We start from the raw sequence: 23,586 nt of genomic DNA, 5'->3' as shown, positions 1-23,586 counted from the left end.
TACAGCTAGAACAGCTTTCTTCCTATTCACCAGTACACATGTAGCCACTGAGTGCTCCAGCATTAGCAATGTTTTGAGAGGAGGCTAGCAATCCTGTCAGATCTCTCTCTTCTCTTTTGCTAACATTGGCTGATCAACCGTGTCTGCTACTCCTGAGAACCACATACTGAGCAGGACATTCTTGGTGCCCTCTGCTACTCCCATGTACCCTGCTTCTAGTTGTCCATTTTTATTAATACATTACTTGTATCCAGAAGGGGAAACAAGTCCCTAGGTGAGCAGCTTACAGTAGAGTTAAACTATTTTAATTAAGTTCTCCTGAGATGCAATCTTTAAGTAGCAGCTCTGCATCCACCATGGGAAACTGGCCAGGGAGCCCACTAATATCACCTGAACTGGTCTGAGCTTTCTTTCACTGTAGAGATAATCCAGTGAGCACTTAAGAGTAAGTGTTTTGGATTAAGCTATGGGAACGTTTCAATTATTGCCATGCTTTGTGCAGCACTAAGTTCCCCACTAATGGGAGATCAGCCTCCTAAATTGCCACCTTCCAGCACAGCAGCTGATTTTTTATCATCTGAACTCTTTCTATATTGGCTGGACAGCAGGCACAAAGCTGAATCATCTGATATTATGTGTGGGTTAGGGCTCTGCACATGAGTAACCCTTTGTCAGAGCAGTCAGAGATGACAGCTGTGTCATTTGCAATATTGAATGTTTGGACAGAGTAATTGGGGAGTAGGTAAAAGGAGGAAGCAAGTGTAGTCATAGTTTAAGAAAGAGAACTGTAAGATAGTCCCAGTGAAGAATAAAACCAACAAAAAGAGCAAGCAATTTAGGAGCCCGTTGATCAGATTGCAAGCTAATTCAGCAGGTACAGAGAGGCAGGCACTGACCCAGTGTAGTCTATGCCCTCTTCAAATGGAGGATCCCATAATCACCGCAGAGCGAATGACCAGAACTCAGCCCGAGGGACACTGACAACACTTTATTAGCCTGTACAGAAACATGGCATGAACATTGTTAGGCAGAGCAGCAAACTGCCAAGAGACACAGCCAACAAGTCTTCTTTGCTGTGTCCTGTGCAGTAAGCCTCAAGAGAGCAATTAAATTCTTCATCATGAAGCATTTAACTGTCCCTACAGCAAGTCACACTCTGACACTGGATGATGCTGTTGGGCAATAGGGTCCTAAGTAACTAAATATGCAGGTTAGCCCGCTTTCCCACTGCGGACAACTGCTGCAGGTAGCTGAAGAGCCAACATTGCCTTGCAGGCAAATCCTCAGAGAGCCGATAGCTGTTCAAGTAAGAGAAAAATTGACTCAGATTGAGTGCTGCTTGGATCAAACAGACACAACTGAAATGGGACTTGTATTCCAGAAGTAACACTAAATCACTAAAATTGTCTGATATTAAGTCTTAATTCATGTTAGTCTGTGTCCAACTTAGTATATACTAGTTCAAATCTACCCAACTGCACATCTAACATTAAACTAACAGAAGAGTTTAAATGGTTTGCATTTTAGATCAGGGATCACTACTGAGAGCTTATTACAATTAAATAGCATTTTACCTCCTCATGCAAGTTCCCAGGCAGTGGAATATCTGCTTCTACTTGACTGGAAGGTAAGCAGAACAATCTGCCTTGACTGAGGGCAGAATAGATGGGCAACTTAGTGTTGAATCCTTAACACCAAGCCGTAACCGATGGTCTAAGTTGTCCAGAGGCAACACCTTTAGCCTTCACCAACTGTTATTAACTGGCTATTAAGGTTATAGCAAGGGTTTAACCTGCACATGACCCTCTCTAGAAAGAGCTAATAGTCTGCAGAAGGGCTGTAAAACAAGGAAATGAAATTAACTTTTTATACCTTCCTACTTGCTAACTGTTGACTTTTACTAACTTGGTACACCACCATTTATATCTAGACAGTCATTTTAAGTACCCACTTACAGATTAATCTAACAATTCTTCCTGTCACTTGCTGTCATCATTTGAATCCATTTCGTACTCCGAAACTCCAGTTTACTGCCTCAGTGACTTCCTCTTCTGTATGTACCAAGCGATTACCACCACTCAAATTTTAAGCCTCACCTGGATAACATGGGTAGGTACTTCTAACAGAGGTCAGAAATTCCACATACTCCTACCACATTGAGAGGTTGGCTCTCATTAACCTGTGGAGTTCAAGCTGTCTTGTTTGAGGTGGTTTTCTGTCCAAACAGGCTATTCCCTACAGTCACCCATGTCCCCTTTCCTGTGTTTCTGTCCAGGTACACCACATCCTTTCAGGTACGAAGGAGAAAGCAACACGGAGCACTAGCGACTTGACTGAATCCAGAGGTTTCAGTGGCATGGTAAGTTGTCCTGCTTTGTCATCTTCTCTTGCTTGGTGATCCCTTTTGTCACTCATTAGCGTTAGGCATAATTTCATCAAATTATCACAACTCCAAGACCTCAGTGGAAATAGCTGCTGGAAACTAACACCGCACACACCTACTACAAGTTCACACACACATGCATTTCAGCTCTGAAGGCATTTCTTTTATTTGGCACCTGCACTCTGAGGTCTCCATCAAAATTAGCCTGACTTCACATGTTGAACCAAGCTCTCTCCGCTCCCCTACAGCCCATTTTGTTCAACAAGTGATAGCTGAAACTGAAGTGTGATGCAATTATTCTTTTATTGCATTTGCTTCCTTATTCAAAGCAGCTTATATTGCAGAGCGTAGTGTATTTGATGGGTCATGAAACTGTCTTCATCTGTTAGTTTGATTGTATACTTTTACTTACACTGCTACCAGCAAGTTGCTCTAACCACCTAGGTTTACCCACTGGAAGGCAACATCAAAATAAGCACCCTCCAACCATATTGACTAAGGTCACCTGTGGACTAGCAGCATTTTATTGAAGCTCTCAGCCTCAGGATTTTAGGCTTCAGTTTTCATGAGAGTTGAAAACAAACTGTACAGTAACTCCTCCCTTCTAAAGGCAGAGTTAACGATTTCCTCTAAAGAGAGAATTGCTTTTCTGTCAATGCAGTACTCTTGATACTTTTCACTTAGTAAGTCAGATTCCAAATAGAAAACCCTTTTACAAGGAGAGGACAGGCCAAAATTTAAAACATACCCTTATCTTTACATTTAAATGCCTATGAACTAATACATCACTACACAATTAAACAATCACCTCTCATTGTTTAAGGACATTGATGCATCAAACACTGGCATCAGCTACCCCTAGACTACCAACTGGTAAATTCAACTTCTCAACTCCAAAAACTGTAGATTTCTGTGAAAGCAAGTAGGTTTCACCAAGATACTCAAATAAGTAGATTAACATCAGCATAACACAGGAGTTAGCATATGCAATAGCCATCAGGAAAACTTATCGGAATGCTGCTCTGCCTCAAGCAGCAAGGACTGGAATTACATTTTCCTTTTAATATTTTCCTTTTGAGAAAAAATCAGCAGCACAGGTCCATACCTTTGGTCTGAAATGCCATCTTACAGGTACCTAATTGCAAGCCTCAAGAAAGAGTTCTCCCCTGGAGAGAATTGTACTTAAGTAATTATCCTTTCTCCAGCAAAATATTTGAAACTGATCCCACTGCATTTTGTACTTGCCAGCCCCTGAGCATGGATCCAATATAAAAAACACAGCACTATTTGCCTCTGGCTGGAGTTAAATAACAAGGGTACATCAAGCTTCAGATATTTTTCTCCTGGAGTTTGTCTGCTATTCATATAGCAGCAAAATAAGAGCATGTAAAACTTTACTCAGGCACTGAGGAACAAGTTTCTAAGGCACCCCTTGGAGAGCCATTCTGATAGAAATGAATAGTACACAGGACTAAAACAGGATGTGCTTCACATAAAACATCCCAAATACATTTTCAATAACAGTTTTGACATTCATCATCTTCAAAAACACTTAGAGGTACAATTCTGTTCTGTACACATTTGGTGTTTGATCTGAGCACAGTTACACCGCTAGCACTAACAAGACAGCCAGTGCTGACCATTGGAGGTAAACCCACCACAAAGCTTGCTCTAACATACTGTCGTATGCTTTCAGCACCTTCATTCACAGCAAAATTGACCTAACTCTGATTTCTAGCACTCAAATTTCCCAGATGCAGCAGAGCAACTGTCTTAACTATCAGCATTTGACAACTGTCCTTTAAAAACCTTATTTCAGCCCACGTAGATTGGTAGCTGTGTGTAGTCAATTGGAAAAAAAGCAAGTTACACAAGCGGCTCTACCTGCCCCTCTTCCACAGCGGTGCTCTTCACCAGCGGGAAGAGGCTTTTCTGTGTAAAAAGCTGGAGCTCCGCACATCGATTAAGCAGCCAGCACAGTTAGACTGGCACTTGCAGCAGCAGCACCGCAAATGCTTTCCTCCCGTCACACACAGTGGTCCTTGCTGGCCATGCAGCTGCCATGTCCATGTTGTGTGTGCATCCCCAAGATTTTAAACCACAAAGCCATTTGGGTCAGAGGCATCTCCTGCCACCCTCTATCCCCACAGGGCATCAACAGGTCAATGCTGTAGCCGTGCACTCTCTGGGACCCACAAAAGCAGCATGCAGGGGGGCTTGCTTACCAGAAAGCAGATGCCTGGCATCACCAGGAGCCCCATACAGGCAGTGTTATGTCCCCAGAATTACTGGGGCACACCCCATCACCTCAGAGCAGCAGGACCCAGCATCCTACTTCACACACACAAAAAAAACCTGTTGCTAACAAAGCAACTGCATTTTTACCTCAGCTCCCAGCTACAGCAGAAAAGGGAAAAAAAAAAACCAACCCAAGTTAAAAGCAGCCCACCACCCTGCCCTCACAGGATGCCCCCACTTACTGGTGCCAGAGCTCCAGAGCAGCCACTAGTTCAGCACAGCAAGGCGGGAGATTGCAGCCCAGGGCACAGCAGAGAGGGAATAGACCCCCGCCGGCTCCTGCCTGATGCAAGGAGGAGGGAGAGAGCAGGAAGGAGGGACTGGAGAAAGCAGTCCAAAGCCAGGCTTCCAAACCCTGGGGCTGGAGGGCTGTCACCTGCAGCAGCCACTATCGTGGGGTGGAGGGGATGCCTGGTTTGCACATCAGGGCTGGGTTTCCTGCCTATGTTTCCTTGGAGAGCCTCTCCCTTCTGCTCTTTTTGAGGCACTACTTCACCTTAGGAAACACAGTCAGGGACCAACTGTTAGCTCCCCAGATGCCAGCCCCCTGACGCACACCCCCAGCCAGTACAGCTGTGGGAGTAGCAATCTGGAGCTCTCTCCAGTGTCCCGAGTGCTCCCCAGCACAGCAAGCACCTCAGGGGCTCTTCTGCATGCTGACCTCCAGCATTTAGTTGAAGTCTCTCTAGAGGGAAGACAAGGGGAGCTTTTACATCAGCAGCAGGAAGCAGGGGAAAAAAAAAAACCTCTGTATGATCCAGGTTAAGTTCGCCATTTCATCTAGGCTGACTGGTTTTCCCTTAACTCTTTTTGCTTCCACAGAAATCAACTCCCACCCAAACATCATAGCCAAACTCCTTAGTGCTTACTCACCATCATCACTAGGAACTTTCTCCCTCCTCAGGGGTTTCAAGTACAGAGAAAGGGAATGTCAGGAAAGCTAATGAACTCTCCAGACCCAGCATACATGTTTCCAACCAGAGCAAAAAGAGAAGCTCCAGGGCTCTGACTGAACCAGAAAAAAACATCTCTTCTTTCACCCTGGCTTGTAAGGGGTTGCCTGCAGTGCTATTCCTTCAGTAGATGCTACAAAAACAACCCTTTCACCTGAACTAGGCTCAAATGGATAACAGAAACCGTACCCACAATCAGGAGTTCTTTCATGATGTTGTAACTAGACTGAGAATTCCTAAGCATAAACAGGAAAGAAAAAATTCAGCTATGTCTTGAAAAGGACTTGCACCAGTCTTACTTATATCTGCCAGTGTAAGTAAAAAAAAAACAAAACCAAACCTTAAGTCACATACTGGCACTAATTCATACAATACAACTAGAAAACATACTTAAACACAGTGACAGCAAGAAAACAAAGTCACTGCTACCATGCACATAGTACTACAGAACCTAGGCAGAAATCAAAAGCAGTCCAATAGCCTAATCCAAACAAAAACTTAAAAACCAATAAAACACCCCCCTTAGCAGGAAATAAGAGGCTTTACATGACTGCTGCTGCTGAAGTGAGAAACAGGCCCCCTGGCCTGAGCTTAAATGCAGAGCTGGGGCCAATGGGGAAGGGTGTGTGGGTGGTGGAGGCCCCAGGTGAGGCCGTTGGGGCGACGGGGACCTGGTGGGGCTCTGAATGCCTCTGTCGGCAGCCGGGGCCAAGCAGCTCCAGCATCTCCACCGACATCTCTGCTGCTGGCGTCCCACCGAGGCACAGAAGGCACGAGCCGTCAGCATCCTGGGGAGTGAAGGGTGACGCAGAAACAGCACCTCAATTTAGGATACGTCCAGGTGTCTTCTCTGCAGTGACGGCAAGCAGTGAGGAGCCTGTGCGTGCGGTATACGTGCTGTTAACAGACTGGCCCTACGCACGGCGGTCTTCGGGATCCACGCCATCAGATCTGACGGCACGGTGAGTTCAGCCCCTCACAACAATGAACTGAATGTTTACTACTCGATTTCCCTACTTTCCTGCAAGTCAATCAACAACGGTTGAAATTAGAAACACAAGGGAGCTTTTCCAGATCCCAGACCCATCCCAAGCACATTTACTGCAAGTACCAGGCCATCGTGATTTGCGGCCAGCAGCAGGGATGGCCGCGGCAGACGTGAGGACGTCTCCGTGGATTCTGCGTGGGGATGGGAACATCAATCTCACGCTTGGATTAGGTATTTATATTTTGTTATACACCTCAGAACGCGTCATGCAGCTTGTAACAGCCCCATCTGGCCTGACAAGGAAAACAAAATCCTCTGAAATTTGAAACACCTCATTCAAAAGAAGCCTTTTCTGCCTAGGAAAAAAAAAAAAAAAGAAATGTCTCTGTTCGGCTGGAAGCGCTGCTTTTGTGTGTGCGTGCCCTGAGATGTGCTGCTGCCTTGGGTACGGGAGTCTGCAAGCAGCAGAGCAGGATGCAGATTTGTGTCCCGAGTGAGTTGCTCACGGATGTGACAGCGTGAATATTTGCTTTCTTTTCCTCAGAATGGCTCGCGGTGTCTGTGCATTGTGGGGCTATCTCGTGCTCTGATTTCTTCTGCTCATTTGAAAATCTTTTGGTTGTTAAAGGAGAAGTTGCTGCGCAGGAGGTGAAATACATTTAGGGTTGCAGTTATAGATTGGTTTTTGTTCTTGTAGGTCCCGAAGCAGACTGTGATGCGTGTGTTGCGTGGGACGTCACTGTAGATGCTTGTGATACCCTCAAAGGATAATCACCCCCTCTCCTCTGGATATCGGAGCGAGCATTCCCAAAACGTAACCAGCTCAGGGGCAGCGCTTTGGTTTTTACGTTCAAATCAGGGGTGGGCGGGCGCAAGTTGCAGCTTGCCTGCTTTCCGTCTGCCAGTGCACCTGTGAGAGTGGGATCCCTGCCCTCTCCAGCGCCGTGTCACAGGCGCGCGCGCCGTCGTTACGTACAGCCAGGGCTGGCTGGGAGGGCGGGGTGGCCTTGGCGGGTAAGGCAGTAAAACCGGTGTCAAACTTCACGCTGCGCACCGTGCCGTAGCTTAAATCACAGGAGTGATTTCCAGCTGGTAGGCCTGGGAGATCACCAGTCAGAAATCCCTGGGAATAAGGAAGCCGTGGGTTTATCAACCCAAGGAGAGTCGGAGCGAGTGAGGAGCTGGGTGGGATCTTGGCACAGCACCATTTCTGATGGGGGTGACAGTTTTGAAAGTTCCCCAGCGTGTTAGAAAGCCTTCAGCGAGAATAGTCCGCATCAGTCACAGCCCAGGCGTTCGGGAAAGGTTAATTTAAAATGGAATCACAGAAATGCTGCCGGAGGCCTGGAAGAGGAACTGCAAAGGGCTCCCCGCGCACAGCCCGAGCAGCGCCTGCCGCGGCAGGGGCTCATTTTCCACCGTTCTTCAGTCCCAGAAGGAAATGCCAGGAAACAAAAGCAATGTGTTTAGCTGCGAGAAAGTGTTGAAAGCTGGCCACGAACAAATTTAGGTAGGAAATTAAGCAGCTTTTCATGGGAAAAACACGAGCAAAAAGCACCCCCGGAGAGCTTTAAGATGGCATTTTTTCCGCTCGGGGATAGGAAGCGCTCCTTTGCGGATTCCGAGTTCTGAGGGAAGGCGGGGAGACGCCTGGGCAGCCATCCCGGCACGGGGGTGCTCGCTGGGCGCACCAGTACAAAACCGGTTACTCGTTTTTCATCAGAATTAACCCCAAAACGCGGCTGCAGCCCCGCTCCGCTGATTACGTCACAGCACCGGCCCCGCCGCGCCGGGCCGTTCCCGCCTCGCCTCGCCATTGGCTGTTCCCGTAGAGGCGTCTGCAGCGCTGATTGGCGGGCGGCGGCTCGGGCCGCCCCCGCGGGGCGGGCGCGTGCCGACCCCCGAGACTTCAACAGGGCCCTCGCGGGGCGGTACCGCCCGTCGCCACCAGAGGGCGCGCTCCGGCGCGGCAGTCGGCGCGTGGGACGGAGCGACGGGAGCAGGTACCGGCTGAGCGGGGGGTGGCTCACCGCGGAGGGGGGGTGGTCTGTGACCGGGGAGAGAAGGCACCGGGGCCCGTTACCGGGCTTGTTGGGTGACCCAGGACCCCGCCGTGCTCCTGGTGAGGCCCGGGCTGCGTTTTGGGCCCGGCCGCGGCTTGGGGAGGAGGTGCCCGGGGCTGGGAGTGTTCGGGTTCTCCCGGGTCGGGGCCTGGCTGGGGTGTGGGGCAGCTGGTGCTGGGGGGGGGGGGGGGGGGCAGTGGGGGTGACCGGCCCCTGCGAACACCCCCGCGGCGGTAAAGGGGGCGGGTTGTGCCCCCCCGCTCATCCCGGGAGCGGCTGCTGCCGCTCCGGGGTCCCAGGGAGCTTCCAGCGGGGCTGAGCCCCGCGCTGGGCGCTGGCTGCGCCTGCTGGGAGTCACCGGGGGCTCCCGGCTCCTGCCGCCCTGCTCCTCCCGGCCCGGGGCGAGCCCGCGGGCGAGGCGTGAGGTGTGCGGGCACCGCTCCCGCTTCGCCCGTCCCGCGTCGGCGGAGAGACGCCGCGCCCGCCCGCCGCACGGGGCTCTGCTCTGCTGGGGTCCCCGGGCTGCACGCGGGGGCACAGCGCCTGTCCCGTGCCGGACTGCGTTGTGGGGGTCGGTAGCGCCTCGTACGTGGGGCGGGCGGCAGGTCCTGCCCCCCGGTGGAGTTAATGCATTTTTGTTGCAGGTTTTGTGGTCCCCGTGCAGTGCAAGTGCTGCTGGACGCGCCAGGATCTGAAAATGAGACGCTTTCTCTCGATCGCCCTGGACTACACCCACTGCCAGCCCCGGACAGGCCAGGATGGTTTGGGCTGCGTGGGCGAGGGGCGTTCCCTGGACACCGGGGCTCGGTCTCAGCACCCGAACCCCGAGGCTGGATGAGTGATTGACTGTTGGAATTTCCTGGGGCTCTGCAGAGAGGGGGAGCAGAGGGGCTGGCTGCTGCCCTAATCATGGTGAGTAACAGGAGGCAGGAGGAGAGCCCCCAGCAGCTGGAGGCACCTGGACTGGCTCCACCTGCCTCCCGTTGCCTGCCGGTGTCCACCCTTTCTTCTGGTTCCCGGTTTCAGGTGCCGGCTGTTACTCTGAAGCATGGGGTTTGTTTCTTCCTGCCAGAGCCCAGAGCTGCAGCCGGGTCCCAGCTCTGCAGGTCAGCCAAGCAGGAGCAGCCTTTCCCTGGGAGGTTCTGCCGAGACCAGGGGGTAAGTAAATGCAGTTTTGTTTCCTTTTGGCTGATGCAGTTTCTTAGCTGACGTGTTTAAGCCGCTGTGTGTGCTCGCTAGCCACGGGGTACGGTCCAGGGGTGAAGTTGAAAGTTAAGATGGAAGGTTCAAGTTTTGCCTTTGTGCAGTGGTTGTATTTGTGCATTGATTTTTACAGAGCTTTTCTCCCCTCACCCCAGACAACCGAGTGTTTTATTGTCCCCGTCCGTGAGCCCGACCCCGCAGTCCCTCAGGCACTGAATTTCTGCCAGGGGCGGCGCTTGCCGTGGGCCGCGATGTTTCTCGGCTGCGGGAGCTGCTGCCGCGATGCTGCCTGCGCTCTGGGCACGACGGCCGCTCGCTTGCAGGGCTGTGGCGTCGGGAGAACCGGCCGAGGACGCGGCTGCTGGTGAGTGGGGGCTTGCGGTGACTTTGCCTGGGGCGTGGGAGGGGGGAGCGCAGCTCCTGGGGGTCTGGGGCCGCTGTGGATCCCCTGGCACCTCCCTGCTCCTGGACAGCCCCAGTGCAGCTCTGGCTCCATTTTGTGTCTGGTGCCGCTTGTGGGCAGCTCCAGCTCCTTGTTTGTGCCCCTGTGTTTTTCAGGTCCAGCGCGTGGACGGCTCCAGTTGAGCTCTGGCTGCAGCTCGGTTCCACCTCCAGTGCGGTTTGGGCTGCAGCTCCATGGGCTGCTCCGGCCCCAGCTGCTCTCCAGTTCCAGTTTGGTTCCAGTTCATGGAGGCTTCCAGCCCCAGCTCACCCCCCACCCTTTCCAGCTTGTGCTTGTGAAACGATCTTGGCTTTTGGCCAGGTCGTAAATCAATCACTGTCACGACTCACATGTGAATAATAAATGTCATAACTGCGCGCACACTGACGAGCTGGCGTTTATTGAGGAGTGCCGATTGCGGGCGCCGTGCAGGCCTGGACGGGGGAAAAGGGCCTTTTCGCCCAGAGACTATCTCCTGCGCTTAATTCAGCCTGGTGCATGCCGGCCTCCCTCACTGCGGGGACCAACGCGACCGGGCCCCCACCTCCGGTGAGGGCCCACGCACCCTGCCCTGCCCCCTCCCGGCCCCCCAAACCCCAGCGCCCTGCCCCCTCCTGGCCCCCCAAACCCCAGCGCCCTCCCCCCTCCCGGCCCCCCAAACCCCAGCGCCCTCCCGCCGCCCCTCTGCCCCCAGCCCCGGGGTTTGGCCCAGGAACACCCGCCCGGGGCTCCGTTCCTGACCCCAAGCCCGCGGGGCTCGGCCCCTGCCCTGGGAAGCCGGGCTCCAGCTCCCTTCTCCCGCCAGGAAAGGCCCGGCTCGCTCCGCCCGGTGCTGCGGAGCCCCGGCTCCCCAGGGACGGAGCCCCCGCCCAGCCCCAGCGCCCCTGCTCTGCCTGCGGTGTCGGGGCGGCCCCGGGAGCCCGGGCGGTGCTTGGGAACGGGCCGGGGGGGCCCCGGGCGGCTCGGGACAGGCCGGGGGCGCCGGGCTCCGGCCCTCCGGGCTTTATTCCCCGGCGCCCCGAGCCCCGCCGCCAGCGCGGCCGCCCGGGGCCGGTGTTCGCTCGCTCGCTCTCCCGCCCGCCCGCGCCCCGCCGCCCCCCGGCTCGCCCGCGGCCCCCTCCCCGCCGCAGCGGCCCCGGCACCGCTGCCGGCCGCGGGCCGAGCCCCCCGCGCCTCACCAGCGCGGCGCCGGCCGGGCTCGAGGGCTCCTCCGGGGGCTGCGCGGAGCCCAGGGACGGCGGTGAGGCCGGCCGGGGTTCGGGTTTCGGTCGGGCCGGGGCCTCGCGGGCGCGCAGCGCTGTAGCCCGGGCCGTGCCGGTGTGGGTGTTCCGGTCGATGGCCGCCTGTCCTTGGGCGGGCGCGGGGTGGGTGCTGGGTCTGGCCTGCACCGAACGCCCGCAGCCCTGAGCCCGGCCCCGCCGTTTTGAAGCAGGAGGAGCCGGGACCCCGAGCGGGGAGCGGCGGCCGGGCCCCGGGACCGACGTCCCGCGCGGGGCCGGGGCTTCCCCGCCGCGGCTCCGGGTACGGCCGCGGGGCAGCCGGGGCTCTGCGGAATAAAAGCTGAAAAGACTCCGTCAAATTAAGGTTTGGAACGGCGGCGCGGGGTTTCGGCCGGGCTGGGCTTTGGGCCCCAGGCAGCCGCGGGGCTCCCTTGCTGTGCCCGCCCAGGCGGGGCTGGGCTCTGCCTCAGGCCCCCAAACTCGGGGCGGGCTCTGCATCTCTCGGGCCTCGACCGGCCAAACAAACCTGGCTGTGAGCCCCAAAGCACAGCGCTGGGCTCGGCTGCTGAGCTCTGACCCCGGGCCGAGGGAGCCTGGCTGGGAGCCCACCAAAACATAGGACTGGGGCTCTGCTTCAAGCCCCCAAAACTCAAGACTTAATCTCTCATTTTAAGCTCTGAGCCTGGCAAAGGAACTTTATTTCCAACCCCACAAACACAGGGCTTAGTCGCTGTTTCTGAGACTGGTTTCAAGCACCAAACACACAGGAGTGAGTCTGTATGGCTGAGCCCCAGCCCTGGGCTGTGTGAGCCTGGTTTCAAGACACCAAAACGCAGCACTTAGTCTCTCCCGGGAGAGCCGCACAACTGGCTGTGTTACGCTGGTTTCAAGCCCTCCAAACACAGCACTGAGTCTCTGCTTTTCAGCCCTGGCCACATGAGCCTGGTCTCAAGATGCCAAAATGCAGCACTTATTAGTTTCTCCCTGTGAGTTCCAAAACTGGCTGAATGAGCCTGGTATCCAGCCCCCAAAATGGAGCACTTTGTTTCTGAGCCTTGTTTGGAGCCACCCCAAAATGTATGACTTAATCTCTTTGAGTGCTGAAACTGGCTTAGTGACCCTTGTCTTCAGTCCCCAAAACACAGCACTTAGTCTCCTTTCCTGAACTCTAAAACTGGCCTGATGAGCCTTGTTTGGAGCCCCCCAAAACATAGGACTTAGTTGAGTGCTTAAGCTGGCTGAGTGACTCTGATTTCCTGCCCCAAAACGCAGGACTTATTTAGTCTCCTTCATGAGCCCTAAAAGTGGCGGAGTGACTCTGGTTTCAGGCTCCAAACACCCAGGACTTGGTCTCTCTGTATGAGCCTGGTTTCAAGACCCCAAAACGCAGCACTTAGTCTCTCTTGGGAGAACCCCTAAACTGTCCAAATCAGCCTGGTTTCAGGTTCTTAAAATACAGGACTTGACTTTTAGTCTCACTTAGTAACCCTGGTTTCAAGGCCTGAGAATGCAGGACTTGGTGTCTGGTTTTGAGCTACACAATGCAGGACTTAGAGCCTGGTTTCAAGCTCCAAACACACAGGACTGAGCCCCCAAAACTGGCCAGGTGAGCCTTGTGTGGAGCCCCTTCCAAAACACAGCACTTCTTAATTTCTGTGAGCCCTAAATCCTGCCATACGAGCCTTGTTTCTGACTCCCAAAATGTAGCACTTTTAGTTTCTGCTTTTGAGCTGCAAAACACAGGACTTAGTCCCAGTTTCTCAGGCCTAAACCCTCCAAGGGAGCCTGGTGTCAAGCACACAGCACTTGGTCTCTGCTCCCAGGCCTTGCCCGTGTGTGGGTGCCCCCGCTCCGCGTGCCTGAGCCCCAAACCCCGCTGGGTTCAGCCCCTGTCGATGAGCCCAGTGCTGAGCCTGCAAAATGGAGGACTTCAGTTCTGTTTCAAGCCCCAAAAACACAGCACTTACTTAGTCTCTGTGAGCCCTAAAACTGGCTCAGTGACTCTGGTTTAAACCTCCAAAGTGCAGAACTTTATTTCTGGTTTTGAGCTGCAAAACACAGGACTGAATCTCCACTTCTAAGCCCTGAATCTCGCCTTAAGAGCCTGGTTTGGAGTCCCCAAAACGCAGGACCTGGTCTCTGTTTCTAAGCTCTCAACCCGGCCCAATGAGCCTCATTTCCAGCCCCCGAAACGCAGCACTGAGTCTCCGCTTCTGAGCCCTAGAACTGGCCGTATGAGCCTGGTTTCAAGACTCCAAAACACAGCACTTGGTGAGCCCCCAAAGTGGCCACATGAGCCTGGTTTGGAGCACCCCAAAAACGCAGGACTCGGTCCCTGAAACTGGTGTAGTGACTCTGGTTTCAAGCCCCAAAACACAGCACTGAGTCTCCGCTTCCAAACTCTGACCCTGGCCAAATGAGCCCTTCAGAGCCCACCGAAAACGCAGGGCTCGGTCTCTGTCTGAGCTCCCAACCTGGCCAGGTGACCCCGGGTTCAAGCCCTGAACACGCAGCACTGACTCCGTTCCTGAGCCCCAAAACTGACCGCGTGAGCCTGGTTTCCAGCCCCCAAAACACAGGACTGAGCCTTCCACTTCCGAGCCCCGAATCTGCCCTCACAGCCTTGTTTGGAACTCCCCAAACGCCGGACCCGTTCTGCCTGAGCCCCACACCGGCCAAACGGCCACGGGTTCGAGACCCCGCTCCGCCTCCCTCCCTCCCGACCCGGCTTCCGGCAGTACCGCGCAGGACCCGCTCCCCGCGTACCGGTCCCGTCTGCCCAGCGCGGTTCCCGGGCCCAGAGCCCCGCAGCCGCCTCTCGGTCACCGGATGAGACCCTGCCGCGCACCCCCCCCCCCCCGCATTGTATAGACATCGCCCCGCCCACCGAGGCCGGCCCGGGTCCTACCGCCCGCCCGCATCAGTTCAACGTCAGAACCCCCTCCGCCCAGTTGGCTGCGAGCCGTGACGTCACCACGTCACTCAACGGCTGCTGTGCCGAGGCGGGAAGCGGTGTGGCGGGCTGAGCGGGAAGCGGGGACGGGGGAGAAAAAAAAAAAAGTAAAAAAAATCAGAGAAAACAACAGCACGCAGCGGGGGTTTGAGGGGCGATTTTTCTCTCAAACAGGTTTCCCCACGTCTGATAACCGATCAGGGGCGGTGGGGACTCGAAATTACAGTAACGGCGTCGGTTTTGGCACCCGTAGGTGAGGGCTGGAAGAACATCGAGAATAAAGCAAAAAAAAAAAAGGGAAAAAAACCAAGAAAAGATGGGGGAAAAAAAGAAGAAAAGACGAGAAAATAAAAGAAGAAAAAAAGGCGGGAAAAAAAAAGAAGAAGAAAAGACGGGGGGGGGAACAAAAAGAAGAAAAGGCGGGGGAAAAAAAATGGTGCCACTTCCCTTAACCCAGTAACTAAAATGGAACCCAGGAAACACAGGGAGGTTCCCAAACGCCTCCGAATGGTCCAGTAGTTCCAGGCGGGTCAGGAAATCAGTGTTTTCCCCTCATTAACACTAAAACCCCTAATTTTTCCACGTAAGAAGCCAGCCTTTCCCTCCAGCCCGTCCTTCCTGCCAAGGCAGGGGCAGAGCGGCCGCGCCAGCCACTCCAGTCTCCCTCCTCAAGGCCACACATGCGAAGCTGGGAGGGAGTTTGGGGGAAAATACTGAGTCAAAAAAAAAAAAAAGAGCAAAACCTTTTTTTACAGCCATTTCAACCAGGTCTACTTAGTTCTTCTTATTTTAACTCAGCTTAGGAAAGCCGCCTCTCTGCGCTGCACAGCCCTGGGATTTTCCATAGGCCCATATATATTTATATAAATACATAAAAATACTTTAAAACTCCTCCAGTAACCTTTGCACAATACTAACTCCACTCCGGCCAGCTTGCCTAGACTGGGCTTTTGCTCATCCCCACACATGATTTACCAAGCTGGGTTTATTTATTATTTTATTTTTTGTTTGTAATTACCCCTCAGAGGAAAGCAGGTAGCCGAGGCACAGCAGGCCCCGACACGGCAGAAACGGGGCTGCGGAAGGGGTGCAGCTCCCGCAGCTCCGCCGCCTCCTTACCGTGCTCAGGGCGGCGATGGACCTTGTCTCTCTCTCCTCTCCAGGGGTCCTGAGTGGGGCTGGAGGGGGGGATCCTACCCAAACCCCAGCCCACCCCCCAGCAGCCCCTGTGGCTGAGCCCTGAGCAGGCCCAGGAGAGCCCCCGCACCTGGGGGGAGCCTAACAATCAACCCTAAGGGGCTGCTGCTGTAATTAATGAAGAGCTTAGGCCGCTCCTAATTAGAGGCCTTGTTTTTTTTGCAGCACTGGCTGTGGCTCTGTGTCCCACACCCACACAAGGAAAGCCCCAATGCCCCCAAAAGTCCAAGCTTTACCCCCATTTTGGGCAGGGGACGCACAGCACCGGCACAGCAGCGGAGGGCGGGTAGGAGCGGCAATAAACTCTTCCCTGCTCCGAATGTCCCCAGAGGCGCAGGGACCCCCGGCTTTGGGTAGCCCCATCCCCCGTGGGGGCTGTCGTTTCGGTTGGCACGAGGCAGTGCCCTCCATGGTGAACACGAACAGCAAGGCCCAAAGCTGGGCCCACAGCCCCAGTAACGTGGCCCAGGGGCTGCGGGGTGGCCCGGGGCAAGTCCCCGCAGCCAGGCATGAGCCCAGCCAGCTCCGGGGAGACCCACGGAGACGCCAGGGCACCCTGACCCACGCCAGGGCGCTCAGACCCACGCCACACACAACCACGGGCTGGGCTCGCTGAGGCCTTCAGGCAGCCCAGGGCGAGGGAGGGCAGCAGCCAAACCCAGACCCCTTCTTGCACCCCGAACAGCCAAAAGCATCTGCACCACGCACCCACCATCACATCCCCATCCCCTTCCTCCCCCAGGCAAGCCCACCCCCTGCGTGGGGGCCTTTCCCATCAGCTGGGGAGGGCCCACACCTGGGGGGCTGCCCCAGGTGCTGCTGTGCAGGGCAGGAGAGGCCGGGAGCCGAAAAAAGAGGAAAGAAAAAAAAAAAAGTAAAAAAAAAGAAAATAAAAAAGATTTTAAAAGGAAAGAAAGATAAAAAAGAGAGAAAAAGTGAAAAAAAAAACCAGGGAAAACTGGATTTTAAAAGGAGAAAAAGGAAAAAAAAGAGAAAAAAAAGATAAAAACCCAGGGAAAAACTAAAAAAAGGAAAAAACAGATAAATGAAAAAAAAGGAAAGAAAAATGGGGAAAAAAGAAAAATAAAAAAGGAAAAAAAACAGATTTAAAAAGAAACAAAAGGGAAAAAAAGATTAAAAATAAAAAAGAAACACAGAAAAAAGAAAAATATTAAAAAGTTAAATAGTGAAATAAAACAGCATAAAAATAAGAAGTAGTGGTGCCAAATAATGGAAAGGCCCAGCAGACCCACACATCCCACCCCACAGGCAGCTGGAGGTGGGGGGAAAAAAAAAAAAAAAAAGTGATGTAGCAAAACTGACCCTGCAAAGCCCCTGCTTTAAAAAAAAAAAAAAAAAAATTAAAAAAATAATCAAATTACATAAAACCCCAAAACCCCACAAAGAAATGATAAGAAAGAAGAAAAAAAAACAAACCAAAACACAAAACCCGCACACAGAAAAGAGGCAGGATTGTGCAAATAAATAAATAAAATAAAATTAATTTTAAAAAAATATTTTTTTTTTTTTCTGCAGAAAGGCAGCCCTCTGAAACCCTTTTTCTGGAGGTGATGTCCCAGGTGCCGTGCCGCCTTTTGCAGGTGCCACGTCCCCAGGTGCTGGGGGGTGAAGTCTCATTTTTCACATGCTCCATTGCCAGCTGTGCTGGATGCCCTGGCTTAATCACAGGAGAGAAAGAAAAAAAAAAAACCAAAAACCCCACACAGAACAGTTTGGGTTGGAAGGGACCACCCAGTCCAACCCCGCTGCCAGGAGCAGGGACATCTCCAACCGGATCAGATTGCTCAGAGCCCCGGCCAGCCTGGCCTGGAATGTTTCCAGGGATGGGGCATCCACCGCCTCTCCGGGCAGCCTGGGCCAGCGCCCCACCGCCCTGTACCGTCGCGGAATTGTCTGAGGCGCAGGCTCCTCGTGTTCAGGCCGGGACGCTGTGAGGGAAGGGGGACACGGTTCTTCTCGCCGAGACGCGCAAACTGAGCTACTTCGCTCCGTGTCTGCGCCGCATCAGGAACGTTTCCAGGTCAGGTCCTTCTAAGTGTGTTTTGAGTGCTTTGTAAAAGTAAATATTATGGGATAGTTTACAAGCAATAGCTATAAATATTTTTGTGGAAACTAGCCTGTTAGTGAAGAAATGCGCACAGCAGGCGGAGTGATGGCGTTTTATTGTTTAAGAGGAAAGGGAGATTTCTTCCAGCAGCATAGGCTGTTCCAGTGACGTGCTGCCTTTCTAATGACTTATTTTCCCCTGCATGTGCTTTTCACCCACAAAAAGAGCGAATCTGTTTGCCGAGGCATGGCTGTCTCTGTTTCCAGAGGCCTGTGGAAGGCGGAGGTGTTGGTACGTCACATACGTAGCAGCGGGGAACAAATGTGTAACTACCTGATTTCCTAAGGAAATGAGACTGAGAAGAATATTTTTTTACCAAGTGCTGTCCGTGCTGTACCCGGAATCCGCAGTCCTCGGTGGCTTTGTTAATTTGTAATGGCTGCTGTGTGGGGAGAGGAGGGTGCTGTCACACACACGGGTGATCAGGTTTTTAACCCTGGATAAGCACCTGCACGGCTGCGTTACGCTGCTGTGATACAGATGGGATTTGGAGCTGGTCCGGAATCAAAGGAATCACCAAAAATCACTCTGGGTGAAGAGCCGTGGTAACGTGGTCAGGGAAGAGACGCGCGGAGAGCTGGTTCCGCTGTGTGAATGTGGAATTTTGCGGCACTTGCGTAGCAGAGATGTTATTTTTGAAAGCTGACATAAAGAATGTCTGTCCTTAAGCCCCCGGTAACGTAGTATGACTCTGGAAACGTGTTTTCAGTTCTCTCTTTTATTGTTGGTGACCCATATGCTCTGCGGTACAGGCACTGCGTGTCCCATCCCCAGACCCTCCAGTGCAGGATGGCTAATGTGAGCAGGAACCCACTTGCCCTCAGTGTCTTTGCCTTTTTTTTTTTTTTTTTTTCCTCTTTCTTTCTTTTAAATGAAAGAAAAAAAAATTCCAGGCTATAAATGGATTAAATTGGAGATCAGTTTTAGTGCGTTACAGCTCAGGAAGAACGTATTTGAAATTTCAAAAAACCCACAACAAAAACAAAAAACCCAGATGTTTTGCTCTGGTCTGTCTGGCTGCACTGCATGTTTATGTCCTGTGTTTGTTGTTCTTAGAATTTGGGGAATGTTTGAGTAGTCCCACGTGCAAGTACAAAACTTGCTTAAATACTCCCGGGTGAAATGTGTGTACTCTGCGTGCTGGCCGGGAGCCACCTGCTTCAGCGCCCGCCGCAGGCTAACAGTGAAGGGATGTAAGTGCTGTTCAAGGAAACAAATTGAAATCTTCCCAAAGTAGTCTGATGTCCTCGTCGACACCTTGCGTTGCCTGGCTTTTACCGGGGAGAACTCAGTGTGTGTGTATGTGTGTCAATAGAGTACACAAGTTCTTTTAAGTTCTAAAATTTGGAATAAGAGGTGGGGAGTTTCTTGCCAGTACCGAGGTATTTTACTTCAGAAATTCATGGGAGCTTTGTTGCGTGTGTTTTTTCTAAGCACTGATGATTTGCTGCGCGCTCGTGGCTGTGTAAGAAAAGTCAGTGGAAGCTGAGGGGAGGTTAATTCTGTCTGGCCTCAGAAAGGTTCAACCAGCTTTCACGCATTTTATTTTATTGTAAAGGCTCCCGTTTTTGCACGTAGCGCCGGAGGCAGGGACCTAAAGCTTTCTCTGCTAGTAAGAGCAGACACAGAGAGCAGCGTGTGGAGAAGCCGGTGGTGGTGAGGCTGGTGCCTTGCACCCCGCTGGCAATGCTGTTGCGTTGGCATCGCTGGAGGAGCCCCGCCGTGCTGCGGCCGAGGGCGGCCCCCACTCCGGCAGTGACTGCAGGCTTAAGGAGACGGTGGGTTCCTCCGGATGCTCCTCTGCCTGTCTGGTTTGACTGGGAGCAGAGTGGTTGGTTTGGTTTTTTTGTGTTTGTTTTTATTATAATTAATTGCTCAGGCTTGCTGATTATTTTTTCATTATTATTTTTATTGCAAAATAGACTGTTGGTGAATGAGAAAAATGCTGGGATTGACTCTCTTTCTTTGCGTTATTTCGAGAAACAGGCTTTTAAGTGCCTTGGATTCATATATTTCTCTGTATCTCTTTTCCTTCACCTTGCTATTCCCCCAAGCTCAGAAAGCTGAGAGCATCCCGCAGAGCAGGGAGGACTGGGTGCAGCCTGGGTCTCTATGTACGCCTGGCACAAATGTCTGAAAAATTGTTTTACTGCCTTGCCAGTAAATGACTGTGTTGACTAAAGCTAGAGGGGCATTACCAGTTAGAGCATTCATTTCTGAAGCATTTTAAAATGCGCCTTGGAAAGGAATAGGCTGGCTTTTGGGGGAAGAGGCTGTTTGGGCACGATGGGTGAGAAGAGGACCCGCCAACCCAGGTACTGCACTGGGACGTTCCTCCCCGAAACACCGGCTCCCATTCTCTTCATCCTCTCTGGGCACAGGCAGAATGCTAGCGAGGGGTCTTCAGCACCTTGTATCCCACCTCCCTGTATCCCTGTGTGGGAAAGGACAGGCCCTCCTGCAACAACGAAGCCAAGTTGGCTGCTCGCTCGCCTGTTTCTGGATTCGCAAACAACAGGGTGATGCGGGGCCATTTCTGGGTGCTGTCTGCTACCTGTCAGCATCTCTCACTCCTCAAAGATGCAAAGGGAAGCTCTAAGGCGCTTGTGGGGAATGCTTGAACTTCAGCACTGCTGGAGCCTTTTTTTTTTTTTAAATGTAATGCTATTATTCTGACAGCTCCTGCCAGGGAGTCACGTTGACATGAGAACATGAAGCTGGAACCGCAGCATTACAAAGGGGAAGAGATAAGGCTGACAGTCAGTCACTTGCTGAAATGTGAAGAGCAAAGCACAAACGCAAGTTAGTGCATTGAACTGAGATATTTCTGTGTTTCTTTGCTCTTTTAAAATCCTTTTTTTTTGGGTTTTATTTTGGTGTAGAGTCCGAGTCGGATCTTTACCCTTCAGCTGTATAGAAGCTGAGCATCAGCTAACCAAACTGAACGTTTTCGCAGCTGCCCTCTCTGCGAGGTCTGTATTTACTCCTACAACTCCCTTAGTTCAGGGAAAGGCGTGGTGTTGCACCCACAAATCTGGCCGGTGTGCGGCACGCGGCGCGTTCCGACGCGTGGCAGCTGGCAGCAGGTGCTGGTGCCTCAGTCACTTCACTGATGGGTGTGTAAGCGGTGTGCTGTTTTTAGAGTCGGACCCCAGAATTACAGGGAAGTAACTGACTGTTGTAACAGAGTGGCACTTACCAATCAGTTCTGAATAGCAGAATTAATAAATATATATATTTTTTTCTGTCTGTCTTAGGGAGCTGGGTACAGAGAAATTCTAATAACGTTAGTTCAGTCTGGGCACTGACGGAAAAGTCTTCCTTTTTGTGCTGCGCTGGCAGTAAAAGAGAGCGAGCCATGATTTCTACATTTAACACTTGTACATTTTTATTTAGTTAAATCAGCCATTGTACACATTGCAGCTATGTATTGTTAGTGTTGTATTTTTTTTTTTTAATTTTTAACTAATACATGCCCTCATAGATATATTCAATTAGTGTTATCACCATGGGAACAAGATGCTGATTCGTCAACTTAAAATTCACTTCTTCTCACAGTATTCAAGTTCTTTGATAACACAGCAAAAAACCAAAATAAGAGGTGAATAACCATTATGTTGTTACACAGAACATCATCTGCACCGCAAATAACACAACAGAAATGCATTTCTTTAGAGCCCCATCCTTGAAGATCATCCTGTGCTGTCTCTGACGACAAGAAAGCCATGATGCCTTGTGAAATGATTCATCATGGGTCTCATTCGGTTTGGCTGCCAAAACACTTTTTTGGGGGGGCTGTTTTGTTTTTCTTTTTTTTTTTTTTCCTCTGCCTGCCAAAAAAAGTGTTAGCATGGCACCTTGGGTTGTTCTGCCTGCAGGAAGCCAGAACTCCCAAGATGTTTTCCTGCTTTTGGCATCGTTACCTTAAGGAGGAAGTGCCCTTGTTCTGAGCACTGAGTGAGTCGTTAAAAAAAACCAAACACTGTAATCACAGGAGGCCAGATAAGCTTGGAAAAAAGTATTACTCCTAGAGGAGAGGATTTGTTTTACTCTGGGTTTGAGTATACTATTAAAAAAATCAAAGAGCCGTTTAAAAACATTTAGTTAGTGTGTCTGTGTGTGCATTATATCTGCTCTAACGCTACAGAGCTCCCTCTATTAAAGATTAAGGTATAGAACACCCCAGATGTCAGATCTCTATGTTCCCTTTTTTGAAAATAAAAGTGCAGGCATGCTATCGTGGTTTTCAGAGGGTTGGTTTAGAAATATATATATTATATATAGAGAGATAACAAAATATGAACAGAAACTGGTTTTCAAGGATTGTGAGCACTTTCTCTTTAAAAAACACTCGCTTGGAAGATAAAAACTGCTCGCTCAGTGCTGAGAGGGCTAAACAGGCTGACATGATTACAGGAGGGTTTGGTTTTGACCTTCAAATGCCACATGCATGTGTCGGATAAGAGGCAATCTTGGTAACGCACGGTGAGTTACGCTTTTTCCTGGTCTAGCGGGTCAGTCTCTCTCCCATAGTTACCTACAGTGCAGTGGCCAGCAGGAGGTACCGCCCGTAGGACGGCGTGGTTTGCTAAGCAGTGATGAGAACAGGGAACTACCGTAGTTATAATTGTTTAATACGCCCTGCCGCGTGTCCAGATCTAAAAGGTTTTAATACCGTATGCAAGTGTGCCATAGATATAGCTGCTAGCAAGTTGGTTACCTAATTGGGTAATTTTTTTTTTTTTTTTTTATTTTCTTTTTTCTGGAAATCTTTAAGTGGCTGTCCGAAGGTCTTAGAAGAATGAATGGCCACAGTCAGCTGTTACTGCAGGAGAACAGCTGAATTTCCAGGTTTTGAGCCTGACTCTTAGAGCCTTTAACTATATCAGATCCCTAGACTGGAAGTCTTGTGGATGCAGCAGATCTGCAGTGCTTCCTCCTCAGTCAGTCTGTGTTTGCAGTCGATTGCGATAACGTGACTTTACGAAGCGCTGTTCCGCAGCGTCAATAGACCTTGTAATCCACGATGCTAACTGGAGCCACAGGCAGTGTGTTTTCTGCAGTCTCCTAAGTCCAAATACTCTGGCTATATACAGTTTACACCTTAACTCCCTTTTGTACGACGCATGTACAGAGTCACTTGAAGAGGCCTGTGGATGAAGGTGGCTTGACAAATGCAATTTCACGAAGCTAGTGCAGAAGCAAAGGAACAGCAAGAAGTGGCGATGCTGACAAATTCCCAGTACAGCACAAAGACGACGATTCGGTGGATAAATCATCCTGAACGAAGGATGCTATCTTTGGTCACAAATTAGCTTACGGGGTAAAAAAAAAAACAAAAACAAAAACCCAAAATCAAATACAGGGGAGCTGGGGGAAGAAATGGATTCACTGCATCTGCACAAGTAGAAGCGGCAGTGTCTTCCAGTGATGACGAAGTTAATAATGTCTACACCTAGAGAAGACGATGGCTGCGTACGGGATGGATGGGTACGTGTTGCTGTTGAGGGGTGGCAGCTTCTCACTTCGCCTCCTGTTTCCAATCCTCTTTGCAGAAGTGTCTAAGAAGCTGCTGGAGGTCATGTTGGAGGTCATCCTGTGGTAGTGCTTCTGGTGTGTCTTCCAGCTCTTCTATGTGAACGTGTTTTCCATACCGATCCTTCATCACAGTCCTCTTCTGTGTGCTGGCTTTACTCAGTGTTGTCCTAAAACAAAATAAATGAGAAACCTGTCTTTAAAAGCCCGCAGTTCCCAAAGG

General features: G+C 51.6%; 1 protein-coding gene across 7 annotated transcripts in view; it reads right to left on the bottom strand.

Annotated features, from left to right (window-relative positions):
• Positions 1–21,190: 21,190 nt before the first annotated feature.
• The window catches only part of ANK2 (ankyrin 2), a 289,370-nt gene continuing 286,974 nt past the window's right edge, over positions 21,191–23,586 (bottom strand). For 6 of the 7 annotated variants that reach the window (XM_086746523.1, XM_086746525.1, XM_086746522.1 and 3 more), the window contains one exon: positions 23,388–23,533. In XM_086746523.1, coding sequence (XP_086602649.1) covers positions 23,519–23,533 — 15 coding nt within the window. In that variant the 3' untranslated portion in view covers positions 23,388–23,518. Of the gene's footprint in view, positions 23,534–23,586 lie in introns of all 7 variants that reach the window. The other variant, XM_086746528.1, reaches the window with a different exon arrangement.

The sequence above is a fragment of the Chlamydotis macqueenii genome, chromosome 4, assembly GCF_036417535.1.
Source record: "Chlamydotis macqueenii isolate bChlMac1 chromosome 4, bChlMac1.mat, whole genome shotgun sequence".
Classification (NCBI taxonomy): domain Eukaryota; kingdom Metazoa; phylum Chordata; class Aves; order Otidiformes; family Otididae; genus Chlamydotis; species Chlamydotis macqueenii.
The sequence above is the reverse complement of the archived record's forward strand: the minus strand, read 5'-3'. Positions and strand labels throughout refer to the sequence as shown.